Here is a 14,185-nt window from a genome sequence, read left to right as displayed (position 1 = left end):
TATTTTGGGTAGGAAAATTTGGTGGGTATTCAAAACAATCTGAAGATTCGTGGTACTGACCGAGTATCCTGGCTGCGTAGTTCTGCGAATAAAGTACAACGAAACTTGTTTTGCGGCTGTTTTAATATTGGGTGTCTTGGGTGTCTTAGGTGTTGTTAGAATGACTACCAGATGCGGAAAAGATAACTTCAGATGGTATGATGAATAAACAAACGCAAATATTCAATTTCTAATGTTTTTATTTTTCGTGTTATATCATTTAATGCTTTCTGGAAATTTTAAAGGCTCGGAAATTTGGCATGGGATTTTTTGGGGTTAATTTTTGGTCCAGGGATATTTTTAGGTTTTGATTTTTGCCCCCATTCGTTCATCCCCGTCACTTGAAATCTGGAGTACCCCCCCCCCCCCCCTTTGGGGTTTCATCAACTAGGATTTTACGACTTTAAATATTAAACAGCAAGTTATTTTGGAATTACAGAGAGTATAAGTACCTGGTAGAATGCTTTTTCGTGGACTGGGGGTGACAATAAACTTGAGCACTAGCTCTGGCTTATTTGACTGGCTTATTTTATTTGGAAGGTACATTGTACCCTTGGATCTGTGAACTAACTGTCAATTTTGTCTTTTTTGTGGTATTTGTGTTTGCTTTTCTGATTTAACCCACCACACTCTTTGAATGGTAGTATTAACTTAGGTACTCCAAAAAGTGGCCATTAGTCAATTTTTAAATAAAACAATGAAGCTTTCAAATAAGAAACTGACTCGGCTATTGTTTATGCCACGAAAAAGTGCTTGTAATAGCAACATGGTCATGTTAACGGAGTTGTCTGTATCACCAAGGGTGGTCTATGTAAATGGCCACAAATTAGTATACTATGGTGCCATGCGTGCCGTGTTTCATGTTTGTATTATTCAGTTTTGAAAATCGGACTTTATTTTTATTTACTGGTCAGACCAATTTTATAATGTAGGTATTCTGGCATTGACCTAGTAATAAGTTATTTTGTAGAAATCCCTAAACATGTATGTAAAACAAATTTTAAAAATTTTGATTGTGACTACTGTTTTCTTGTAGGTCAAGATAACATTGTCAGAATTCTTCAAGCTGAATATAAAAGACGTTCGCTTTTAAAACCGCTCCTTTGGGACAACACCCTAAAATTACCCATTGAAGATGTTTACACAAGGCTGAAAATGCTTTCACGGCGAAAAACAGACTTTCAGCTGGAAAATAATGAAGTGGCCATGTACGATATCTTCAACACTCTAAGAAAAGGGGAAGATAACACAGTGCTAGTGGAAGGAAGTCCGGGAATTGGCAAGACAACCTTCTGCCTTAAGATGACCTATGACTGGGTAAGTGGAAAAATCCCGAGGGGTCATTCCTTTCCTGAATTTAATATCCTTTTACTGCTGAAATGCCGGGATATTGATGAAGACATAAGAAAAGCCATCAAGGAACAACTTTTTCCTGAAGGCTATGGAGACGTCAATAAAGAGCTAATGGATTACATGAAGGATATTCATAACCAAGAGAATGTTTTAATCATTTTGGATGGCCTTGACGAGTTACCCAAGAAAGCTGGAGATCACGTGGATAGATTGCTCCAAAGACGAATTTTTCCGTTCTGCTATATTTTGGCCACATCTCGTCAGGAGATAGGAATAGAAGTGAGAAAATGTATTGACTTTGACATTCTTTTACAGATCGAAGGATTTACAGAAACAGATGCTTTTAAGTACATCAGAAAGCATTTCAGTCGTTTGGGGCCTGAGCATTTGTCAAACGGAGAGAGGCTCATTAATGCAATTCAAGAAAACGCTTTCCTCCATGCTTTACCAAACAATCCACTGAATTTGCTTCTCCTCTGTGTTGTTTTCGAGGACTACGAGGGAGAACTTCCATATGGTCGAACTGAGCTCTATCAGATTATTGTTCGATGCATTTTACGAAGATTCTGCGCAAAAAATAAGTCGGAAGCTCCCCAGGATGACGAGGCTCTTGAGAAGAAATTTGAACAGAGTTTACTGGCACTGGGAGAGTTGGCTTGGAAATGCCTGTTAGAAGATCGCCTTTCTTTTCGTGAAGGAGAACTTGCAAAATTTGAAGAGATGTATAAAGATCTGGCAGCTCGGATATCAGGTCTCGTTTTCAAGGAAGCCAGTCTGAAAAAGATCAACCCACAGCACGAATACTACTTCTTCCACAAAACATTTGCAGAACACTTGGCCGCACGATACCTGGCATTTCTGTTATTGAAGAAGGAGGTCAATATCTTCAAAGAGTTTCAGTTGGACTTCCATGAGCATATTGTAGTAAAATACCGGCAAGTGTTTCTGTTTTTATCTGGTATACTGGGCGAGAAAGCGAGTATCCTTTTCAGCCAGATTGGTGAGAAGCTAAATAGTAAAGCCTGGAGCTGGCTCAGGTGCAATGAGCAAGAAGCAACTTTTTTTACTGAAAGTTTCAGTGAAAGTGGAAATGCTGAACAGGTTGCGATGGCTCTTTGTACCTTCATTCCTTTTCCGTTGACTGTTGAAATTGATATTCGCTTGCTACTTGAATGCATGGGGCTTTTTATGGTCGCGAAATACTGCAAGACCTTTTCGAGTTTGCAACACCCTGGACAGTTAACTGTGAACGTAAGGACTGAACGTATTGGTGCTTTAGTACAAGGCGTTGGCGATTTCCTAGCGTTTGCAATCTCAACTTTATCGTCATTTACTGTTAAAACATTTTTCAGCATATCTTCTCACGTAGCTGATATTGTTGGTAGGGGATTGTCTGCAAGCAAGACATTGAAAACTGTAACTTTTGAACTGAAGGAAGAGTGGGGCGACGCTTGGGCTAGTGCTCTTGAAAGGGGATTGTCTGCAGATACACCCTTGCAGTCAGTTGTCCTTATTATTTATGGTTCAATGAGTGACTCTGCAGTGCTGGCTCTGAAAAGAATTCTAGTTCACAAATGCTTGGCTTCCGTTGTTGTCATGTTAAATGGAGGGATGCAAGATTCACTGGCAGCTGCCATTGGGGAAGGACTTGCAATACAAACCGTTTTAAAGTCCTTTACTTTGACCGTGTATGGAAGATTGAGTGAATCAGGCCTCAACTCCCTAGAAAGAGGTTTGTTACAAAATTGCTCTTTGGGTGCTTTGGAAGTTAAAGTCTTTGGAGGACTCCCAGAAAGCTGGGCGACTTTTGTTAAAGGTATAATTTCAGAAAGCAAGCCAGGGCGAAGGTGTATTTTCCATCCAGATATCGCAGGAAAGATCGCAACTGCTAAGTTAGCTAATCTTTGTCTTGTTTTACCACAAACTGGTTTAAAAGTAGAACAGACACTAAACCTTTGCGGCGAGTTGAGCTGTGATGGATCAGAAGCGCTAGGTAAAGCGTTGGTATATTCAACGCCTTTTAGACGCACTGTGAATATCCACGGAAAAGTTGGTTATCATGTTGCAAACAGCCTCTCAAGTTATTTGAAGTTAAACAAAGCCGATTCTTTCGTTAGTTTAAATATTCTTGAAGAATTAACCGGAGATGGCAAGATTGCTTTTGAAGAATTAAATACTAATTGTCAGAACCATCATGTGAAGGTCCATTTTGCGATGTCAGATGATTGTCCTAACGGCCTTGATTTCTGTATTGACGATCAGTCATTATTACCTTCAGTGTTCGCCAAAATTAAGGATAGTAGAACAAGCAAACTTGCTCTTACAGTCAATGGCATGAGCGAAACCTTTGCACACGGTCTAGACGACGTATTAACTAACAGCACATCATTAACAGCACTTGCTCTTACAATCAACAACTACAGTGGCAAGAGTGGTAGTCGCGTGGATGGTTTGGGTAATGGCCTGGCAAAAAACACGTCTTTAACTACCCTTACCCTTACAGCCAACAACTACAGTGGCAAGGGTGAAGACTGGATGACCCATTTGGGTAACGGTTTGGCACAAAACACGTCAGTGACAACACTGACTCTTTCAATCTGCTTCCGTGGGAATAGTAAGACCAGCTTGCCAGTACTGAGAGATATTTTGGTGAAAAATAATTCCCTAACTACACTATCGCTTTTAATCGACAACCGCAGGTCCAAGAGGGTAGAGTGGATACAAAGCCTTCCTGACGGTTTGGCGATCAACACGTTATTATCAGCACTATCTGTCACTATTCACAAGAGTGGGGACTGGATAGGAAGTCTGGGCGCCGCTTTGGCAACAAACAGGTGCCTAACCTCACTTACTCTTACAGTCAACAACTGTAGCAGAGGTGGAGTCTGGGCGAATAGTCTGTGTGATGGTTTGGAAAGCAACGTTTCATTGACCACATTCAGGCTTACAGTTAATAACTGCCACTCCGACATTGGTGACCTCGTTCGGCTTACGTTCAGCGCGGTGCAAAAGAGCACAACACTGACTGTTTTTAGTTTTATACTTAACCCTCACCGTTTCATTCCTTCATCTATTTTCGGTGACAGTGTGGCAAGGAACACGTCTCTAACTACTCTCTCTCTTACAGTCGATAATTACTCTTTCACCAGTGGAAGATGGATGTTGGGTCTGGGTGATACGTTGGCAAACTGTATGGCATTAAGTACTTTGACTCTTACAGTCACTAACCACGGTTGCACAAGTTTTCACTGGATGCTGTTTCTGCGTAACATTTTGGAAAAAATCACGCCATTAAGTACACTATCACTCACATTCAACAACTTCGATGACATGATTGGACATTATAAAGGGGACGAACTTGGCAATTTTGCAAGAAACTTGTCGTTGACGACAATGACTCTCATAATGAACAACTACAGTATTGAGAGAGGAGGCTGGATGGAGCATCTAAGCGATGTTTTGGCACAACTGACGTCATTAACGTCGTTCACTCTTGAAATCAACAACTACAGGGCCGTGGTTGGAAACTGGATGGATCATGTGGGTGGCGGTTTGGAGAAGAACCCCTCATTAGTTACATTTTATCTTACAGTCAACAACTATGGTGAAATGAGTGAAGACTGGATGCAGAGTCTAGGAGACAGTGTTGCCAAGAGCAAGTCACTAACAACTGTTAGTATCACAATCAATAGCTGCAGTGAAGTGAGTGAAGATCAGTTACTGGAACTTTGCAATAATCTGGCAAAAAGTGACACGTTAACTACTCTGAGTTTGACAATCAACGACCACAGTTCTACAAGTAGAGGCCTTGGATGTGATCTTAGCAAGTGTTTTGCAGACTGTAAGTCTCTAACGTCACTTAGTTTAGCGGTAAGCTTGTATGGAGAGGAAGATGATGAGGTAAGTACTACCGGCACTCCATGAGTAAACTAGAAAAATTGTAATTCTTTCAAGTCTAACGTTTGTCTTCAAGGCAAACGTTGGACTTAATTAAACAAGGCTGGTTTTATACCACACAAATGATTGATCAGAAAACTAATTCACGGTCTGGAAAATTAACACAAGCTTTTGTTTTACATTGCTTTTACAAGTGTACTCTTTCAAGGACAACAGATTGTTTAATGTCTTTCTGTGAGATATGTGAGTGTCACCAACGGAACAATTCACGCCAGTGTAAGCATAGGAACATGAAAGAGAAACTAGCAATCCGAAGGTCACAGGCTAGACTCCTGTTGGGAGAACTTGGATTTTCTTTTTCCGAGTTTGCCTGTGTTACTGACTGAAACAATACCTTCAGATTTCAGTTGTAATACAAAAATTGAGTTTAATGATGATTTTAGCTCTGAGCGGTCCTTTGTGTGGTGTTTAACAAGACGGTTGCGTAACAAAGTGCACGTTAACACTTAAAGTCTAAAGTGGAGGCTTTTAACTTACTGAGAAACTCCTTCAACCGTTTAAGCCTCAATATCCAATTCCAGATTTTCCTCATTGGTGTCAATTAACTTCGACGATCATTGCCCTTGTGAGGAATGTGTGTAAAGATAAGACAGAAATATCCCTTTCACAATGAAGTAAGTCACTGTTTTCCAGTTTACTCGGTTTAACGTGTTTATCCAGTCTTCAAGCCAACCAACCATCGCTAGAAAAAGTGCAGTGTTACAGAATCCAAATGAAGTTTGCTCAATCAAGCACATGTGTTGAAAAAAAAAAAAAAACATAAACGTTTTCCCAAATACGGCTATAAAATCTGATACGTGATAGTTCTGGAATGTGTATCGTGAATTGCGTGACATGTGTCACGCGTCAAAGTTTTCACAACATGTAAACTGGGAAGTAAACGACAGCCTCACCTTCATGACCTGTGCGTTTGATCCTTTACTCATATTCCAAAAAGAAATAAGAGGCTAATCTCTATTGGGGCTAACGGACGGTGCCTACTTTTGTTACTGCGCATACGTTCTGCGCATCTCGAGATACTCGGGTTTCCTGTGGGTGGTGCCTACTAACACAGGGATATTTTTGGGCGATTTAAAACTATGCAAAGGAAGTAGAATTCAGCAAGTGCTCTTAGTATCCCCCAAAAAATTGGGAGTAACCATGCATTTTTCAGAGATAAAGCTTCAATTTGAAAAAAAAAAACGCCATAGATTGCTTTGTATTTTACTGCTTTTTAGAATAATTGTTGCTTAATTATCTCGAAGAAGTGCCCCACCAGCCTAAATGTTCTTTCTGGATTCCAGTGGCCCATACTGAGATCTGCTTTTCTTTTTTTTCTTTTTTCATAAACTGTACAAAAATACTTCTGTATCAGGAGCCCCCTTTTCCTTAAGGACGGTGCCTACTAATACAGAAATATTTTTGCGCGGTTTGTGACTATGCGGGAAAAGCAGATGTTAGCAAGGGCTATTCGAATCCAAAAAGAAAATTGGGGGTAACCACGCATTTTTCAGAGATAATTAAGCAACAATAATTAAAAAATAAATAAATAAATAGAATGCAAAGCAATGTATGGCGTTTTTTTTCCATTTTGAAGCTTTCTTATCTGAGAAAAATGCGTGGTTACCCCCAATTTTCTTTTTGGATACCAAGAGCACTTGCTCAGTTCTGCTTTCTCCGCATAGTTTTAAACCGCGCGAAAATATCCCTGTATTAGTAGGCACCACCCATAGGAAACTCGAGTATCTCGAGATGCGCAGAACATATGCGCAGTAACAAAAGTAGGCGCCGTCCTTAAAGGGTGCAAATGTTTCTCATGTGCAGAAATACACGCACGTCCGTGATACATAACGCCAGACGTAAAACAACAACGATCGTTTTTCTGTGTAATTCAGTTTTTTACCTTTCCCAGTTTAAATTTCGCTTGATTAGGAAGTGCTAATTACAATTTTGAGGTCCTGGCCAGCTAAATGACTAATTGAAACACAGGAGGCCTTGTCACATTCTGTGGTATTTTACTTGAAGCTGGCGTGCAACACAGTTGGAGGAAAACTTCATGAGGGATGCTACACCGTTCAGATGTGGAAAGTTATGACGATGTCAAAGTTGCTGTGATTATACGAGCCAATAGGGTTTTATGTCAGTATCTTGCTATATCGAGAACAAGCTCCCTTAACAGAAAGGGGATACTCTTTAGTCTGTTTTCACATTAAGTACAAAATTTGGGCAATGATTGCAGGGTAATTTTGACGGTTGTTAACTTGTAATTCGTGTCAAGGAACTTAAGTGCAACATTTTAGTTCAAGATTTTATCTTTTAGTGCAACACTTTTGTTTAGGATTTGCTTTTGTTTTGTTCTGTTTGTTTGCTTGGTGGTAGGGGGGAGGGGAGTGGTTTGATTCGGGCGGAGGAAACTATTCAAAACATTGAAAACATCCCTCATGGACTTTCCTCACAATATAGTTGTACGCTAGCTTCACCGTCGATTGTTGTGTGTGGTCGGCATAATTTGTAACAACTTTGTTTGAATTCTTACTGTAGCTGCACTAACAAAGCTCTAAATAACTCGGAACCAGCTTGTAATTGGGTAATTATGCTAGGAATATCGTTAAACAAAGTTACAATAAGACCCTTCGACCCTTTCAACCAGAAACTAAGACTTATCGTTGATTTTGGCCATAAAGACCTGGTCAAACGGCGCATGATAGTCGATGATAGTTGATGATAGTCAAAACTGTCATCAACTATTATCAGCTATCAAGCGGATGGTCAAACGACCCAAAGAAACTCGTAATCGCCGAGGATAGTTCACCGCCGAGTGTAAACACTACAAACATGGCGTCGCGTTAAGTTACAAAACTTGGAACGGATGAATTTTTCGCGGCGAAAGAGGGCGGCCGTCGGCGTCGTTTTTTTTTTTTTTTTTTTTTTTTCTGTTGTTGGAAGAACTAACGGAAAATGAATCTAGAGAGCGCTGGTAGAGAAAACTGCTGACCGAAAAACTATCGTCGACTATCATGCGCGTAGTCAAACGGGAAAAACTATCATCATCTATCATGAAGAATTTGAACATGCTCAAAGAGAATTATAGTCGATTATAGCGCGTGATTTTAAGTATCATCGACAATCAGCAACTATTATTGACTATTATGTGCCGTTTGACCGGGGCTTAAGTGATGTGAGACGTTCAGCGCAGCGTGCTGGGTATAGGCTGCAGTCCGAGATAAATTTTGATGAACGTTTGCTATTAGATGTGAGACACGTTTGTAGGAGAACGTGTTGGACTCGGCCTGAGTTTTTCTAGCGGTTCTAGAGCGGCCAAGCTGGGTTCAACTCCTGTCGGAGGCTTGGAAAACGTTGTGTACCAACGCCTGCTTATGGACACCCGAAGAATTCTTTCATTCCAGAGAGCGTTTATAATCAAAATTCAAGAAAATTTTCAAATGTAAATTTGTAACAATACTGGAAAAGAAACAGGACGTCAGAAAAGTACGGCTCAGTAGCTTCCATTTGAATTGTCACACTTTAGGATTTCATACACAGACTCAAGAGTTAGAATCACCTTGTACAGCATAATAAACAGCACCACAGGAAAGTTCTGCTCAGTAACATTCATTTGAGTGGTCACAATTGAAGATTTCATCCCCAGACTCAAAACTTAGAACCAACTTGTACAGCATAATAAACAGCACCACAGGAAAGTACTGCTCAGTAGCTTTCATTTGAATGGTCACAATTGAAGATTTCATCCACAGACTCAAAACTTAGAACCAACTTGTACAGCATAATAAACAGTACCACAGGAAAGTACTGCTCAGTAGCTTTCATTTGAATGGTCACACTTTTAGGATTTCGTCCCCGAAATCAAAAGTTAGAAACACCTTGTACATCATAATAACAAACGTTTGCAATATTCACACTTGAGGTTTTCATCCATCGACTAAAACGTTAAGGCTAAATCGCACGATTCGTGGTCTGGCAAAGGAAAGGATTCCAGAGAAGTTTCGATGAATTTGAAACTATTTGCTAAGGTGCACATGTGGTGAAGTACTTCAAAACTTAGCGAAAAACACTTTATCTCGGTCTGCAGCCGATACTCAGTCTGAAGTCTGCAGCGTAAGGGTGAGTCGATATTGATGCCACACAGTCGATACCTGGGAGTGTTCAAGTATCGATACTTGTGAACGACACAGGTTTTGTTTCGATGCCGTTAAACTTACAACTTGAAAGAATCGTCATGTGTATTCCACATAACGTCGGAGGAATTTGAATTCTTACTGCTCTCAAGCAGAACCTTTTTTTGCGGAAGAATTTTACTGTTCTCTTGGCAGCACAGCAACTTGAGCGTCCTCTACTCGTTTAAGCCTGGATTCTACCGACGGTAATGACGTCACAGTACAAGTCTGGAGCAAAGACGTCACAGTATCGATATAAAAAAGTGCCAAGTATCGGAAAATATCTCACGAATATCGTATCGCATGTGAAGCTGGTATCGGCTCACTGTTACCTGCAGAATGCCGAAGTATTAATTGAGAATGAAAGGCCGTTGTCATGGTAATAATGTGAATTTGCTGTTGGGGTGACTGTGGGGATTCTCTCGTCTCATGATTCCCAAATGGATCGGTTTGTTGAAGAAATTACCTTTTAAGTGTAAGTAATGTAAATAGCTGTTGAAGACCGTGAAAGTCAAAGCAGCTGAATTGTATTTGAACATTTTAGAATCAGAAGACACAAATCGAGAAGGTTTTGTCTTCTTTCTATGATCCTTGTACTGACAAATCTCCTGTAATTCAAGTACGGGGAAAAATTGTTTCTTGCCAAATGTTATTGCTTTCATTAAGCAAAGTGTAACCAACGTGAACATAATATTTCATGCTATGTCGTGCTGTACAAACCAAAGACATGTAGTATAAGTTTTGTAGTTAGGTAGACAGCTAATGCACAGCCGTACATATTTCTAACAGGGTGCATTTGATACCTCAATTGTACATAGACGTTAAGGCAGATTTAACATTAACAGAAGACACAAATCGAGAAGGTTTTGTCTTTTTTCTATAATCTTTGTGCTGTTAAATCTCCTGTAATTCAGGTACGGCATGAAATTGTTTCGTGCCAAATTTCATTGGTTTCATTAAGTGTAACAAATGAGAACATTATTTCAGAGACATCTCTGGTATCTCAATTGTACATAGACGTAAACAAACTTGAAGATGAAGGCAGATTTAACATTTTAGAATCAGAAGACACAAATTCAGAAGGTTTTGTCTTTTTTCTATAATCCTTGTACTGTTAAATCTCCTGTAATTCAGGTACGGCATGAAATTGTTTCGTGCCAAATGTTACTGGTTTTATTAAGTGTAGCAAATGAGAACATTATATCAGAGACATGGTGTAAGTTTTGTAGTTAGGTAGACAGCAATTGTACAGCCGCACACATTTCAAACTTGGGGTGCCTCAATCTGGTAGCTCAATTTTACATAGACGTTAATGAACTTGATCAAGGCAGATTTAACATTTTTAGAATCAGAAGACACAAATCGAGAAGGTTTTGTCTTTTTTCTATAATCCTGGTACTGTTAAATCTCCTGTAATTCAGGTGCGGCATGAAATTCTTTCGTGCCAAATGTTATTGTTTTCATTAAGTAAACTGTAACCAACGTGAACATTATTTCATGCTATGTCGTGCTGTACAAACCAAACACATGGTATAAGTTTTGCAGTTAGGTAGATAGCAATTGTACAGCCGTACATATTTCAAACAGGGTGCATTTGGTTCCTCAATTGTACATAGACGTCAATGAACTTGAAAGTTAAACCAGATTCAACATTTTAGAATCAGAAGACACAAATTCAGAAGATTTTGTCTTTTTATATAATCCTTGTAACGCAATTGCAGGATTGAATGTTTTTGTGCCTAGTGACTTTTACCAAGTAGATTACAAGAGACAAATATGAAATTGACTCCGAGAGACGAATTCGGAGTAAAATGTAGTATTAGAATTTTATTAAACCATTTTAAGTTTAAATGCTTGAGTGTGATATCTGTATTTGATTTACATAGATCAACGTGAAGTGTTCCTAAAATACCAGTTGGTTCATCAGAACATAAGCGAAGGGAACAAAGAAACTCGTCAATTGAAGGAATTTGTATATATCTGCTGTTTGATTTACAGAGATCAACATAGAATTTGTCCTTTTTAAACTCATTAATAATTAATGTGGAGAAAACAAATGAAATCACTACAATGAAGGAGATTTGAAAATGTGATCGTAATTATCCTAAAATTTGGTGAACGGTTGCTTTGAATCTACTCATAAACTATTAATGGTTTGAGAAGTTACGTCAAACACACGAAAGAGTGTTTAATGCGATTTCTAAACACCTCGAATAGTTGGTTGAAAAAGCGAGGCGCATTTCTCGTTGATGAAAATCGTATGAAACACTCTTCCTTGTGTTTAATATATAACTTACAATACCAACACATTTCACAGCAGGGAGATGATGACGATACGAAATTCATCAACCAGGGCGCATTTTCTCCATGTGCCAGCTTAGAATAACCTTAAAAAGAAATGAATGGACACCAGGCGAGGACAAAATGTGATACACTTTTGTTTTTGTTGATGTTTTTGTTAATTGTCCATTGCAAGTTTTTCTTCGTTTTTTTAGGTTTTCGTTTGTTACGCTCTGATTGGTTAAAATAAAGTCGCACCCTTTTCTCAACCGATTTGAAATGAAACCAAGCCACAGGAATATCCCGTGCCTCTTTTAGTTTGATGGAACATTTCGAATTCTGATTTGTTAGTTTGTTTTTTGGAAAACGTTTATTCGGTTTGAGGACAACGTTAAAAACCATTGATTTGAGCCAAAGCTGAAGCAAGTCCTGGTTTGCATCAAAGGAAAGCACTTGAAAATAATTTTTTTTGAAAATATGAATTGAAAGTACCTGTGCCCAGCTTGATCTTGGTGCCCTAAAATGGTGCTCGGACATGGGCCCTTGTATTAACGGACCTTTTTATTGGTGCAATGGCGACCAGTAGAACACTTTGACGGTAAAGAACGTTGAGAACTTTGCCGGGCACGGGCCTTAACTCTAATGTTGCTGTTCGTGGGCCGTTTGATCTTGGAGCCCTGAAATGGTGCTCGGACATGGGCCCTTGTATTAACGGACCTTTTTATTGGTGCAATGGCGACAAGCGGAGCATTGCGACGGCAAAGGACGTGGACCACTTGTGCCGGGCACGGGTCTTTAGGTTACCGTATACCTTTAGAGGTGTCTGGAGTCCAAGGGATGTAGCGCGTCCGGTTTAAAACATAGATACCTGAACCCTGGTATCAAATTAAAGGTTATAAAGCTGGCTATCAAACTATACCAAGAATTTTGAAAGAAAATTAATTGCCGATTTTTTAGCACTGTTTTCTCGAATCAATTTTTTCACTTGCAGGAGACACTTTAAAGGCTAAAACTCAAAGGGAATTTGTTCGTTTGCTTTCAAACTTGGACAGTAGCTTGTTTAACATATAAGCAACAAAAGCGTGTCTGAGGATTTTTTCCTTCGAAATATTTTTCTCCGAGAACAACTTTTGTACCATCACCCCACAATTTTTTATCCTATTTCGAAAATGTTCTGTAACTTTTTCTTTGCGATTGAATATGGCAAAACGCAGACGCGCTTTAATAGCGCTTTGGGTCCGGAAACTGAGGAGCAAATTAAATTACCGAAAAACAAAATTCGCTTCGACTTGTAGCTTTCAAAAAGTGATTCGGACGCTCGCATTTAGAGGTCGTGAAAAATTCGGCAAATTATTGGTGTGGTTTGAGAGCCGGCTCCATAAGCTTTAATTTGACGTAGGGGGTTGGATATCTCCAGTTTAAACTGGACGCAAGACACCTCTGAAGGTATACGGTAACCTTATCTCTAGTGTTGATACTCGTAGGTCGTTTGATCTTGGTGCCCGGCCTTAGCACCAGTAATGTTAATACTTCTCCGCCATTCCAGGGTACGGGCGCCAGTCTGCGCACAATTTGCTGGCGGCACCAACTTTTCCTGCGCCTCGGTCTTTAAATTAACACATTACAAAATGGTGAACAGAAAAGAAAGGTTTTTTCTTAATACCTTCAAAAAACATTTTTGCTACAAATGGAGTTTCCCTTCGCTCTCTCGCAGAATTCAACTTTCGCTCACGCAACCTTCCTATAGTACACAATTGGTAAAACGAATCCTCAATAACTGGAATTTCTCCTGCTTTGCGCTTTTACAGAATTCAATTGCTGATAACTTGAACTTTTCATACATACATACACTTTATTGAGCGTCCCTGGAAAGGGTTTTTCAGCATCAATATAAAATAATTACAAATGAAGAGGAAACCTAAAAAAAAAATTATAATAAAATGATGTCGTTGTAGGTGGGATTATTTTCACGGGTTCAAATTATTAAGATTCAACTGTGCAAAAATTCATCAGGGAAGCTTTAAGGACAAACTCAAGTTATGTTGCTTTTGTTTGTATCTCAGTCTTTTCTGAAAACTGAAGAAAACGATTCTTCACAAATTCGCATTGTCTGCTGAAGCGCTTGGAGCTGACTTAATTTGTTTTTTGTACCATGAAGGAACTCGGAGCATTACTGCTTTCCTGTAGATGGCACACTCGTCCATCGCCAAGCAGTTATTGCCCCCAGGAATTATTCGCCAGTAATCATACACCTCGCCAGAGAGAGACAATATCAATTTGAGTTTCTTGTTTAAAGAAACAATTCGACAATTTCACGACCAAACTATCCTTGAACCACAGTCCCTAAAGCGACCGAAAATGCGCCGACTATCCTCTACTCAACAACGCCTCCAGTATCTGAA

General features: G+C 39.5%; 1 protein-coding gene and 3 long non-coding RNA genes across 4 annotated transcripts in view; 2 read left to right on the top strand and 2 right to left on the bottom strand.

Annotated features, from left to right (window-relative positions):
* The window catches only part of LOC146477716 (uncharacterized), a 72,641-nt gene extending 61,274 nt beyond the window's left edge, over nt 1-11,367 (top strand). Inside the window, exon 2 of the long non-coding RNA XR_014865319.1 lies at nt 10,255-11,367. This is a non-coding gene — a long non-coding RNA (uncharacterized LOC146477716). The remainder of the gene's footprint in view (nt 1-10,254) is intronic.
* The window catches only part of LOC146477715 (uncharacterized), a 32,501-nt gene extending 21,134 nt beyond the window's left edge, over nt 1-11,367 (top strand). Inside the window, exon 12 of the mRNA XM_085113050.1 lies at nt 1,076-11,367. Coding sequence (XP_084969176.1) covers nt 1,076-5,316 — 4,241 coding nt within the window. The 3' untranslated portion in view covers nt 5,317-11,367. The remainder of the gene's footprint in view (nt 1-1,075) is intronic.
* LOC146477707 (uncharacterized) overlaps nt 1-14,185 on the bottom strand; it is a 545,413-nt gene that overhangs the window by 373,264 nt on the left and 157,964 nt on the right. The gene's annotated exons all lie outside the window — the stretch shown is intronic.
* Nucleotides 1-14,185, bottom strand: part of LOC146477710 (uncharacterized) — a 178,338-nt gene that overhangs the window by 63,417 nt on the left and 100,736 nt on the right. The window lies entirely within an intron of this gene.

This window comes from Pavona decussata, unplaced genomic scaffold (genome assembly GCF_977016875.1).
Source record: "Pavona decussata unplaced genomic scaffold, jaPavDecu1.1 SCAFFOLD_69, whole genome shotgun sequence".
Taxonomy (NCBI): Eukaryota; Metazoa; Cnidaria; class Anthozoa; order Scleractinia; family Agariciidae; genus Pavona; species Pavona decussata.
This window is presented reverse-complemented; position numbering and strand designations above follow the sequence as displayed.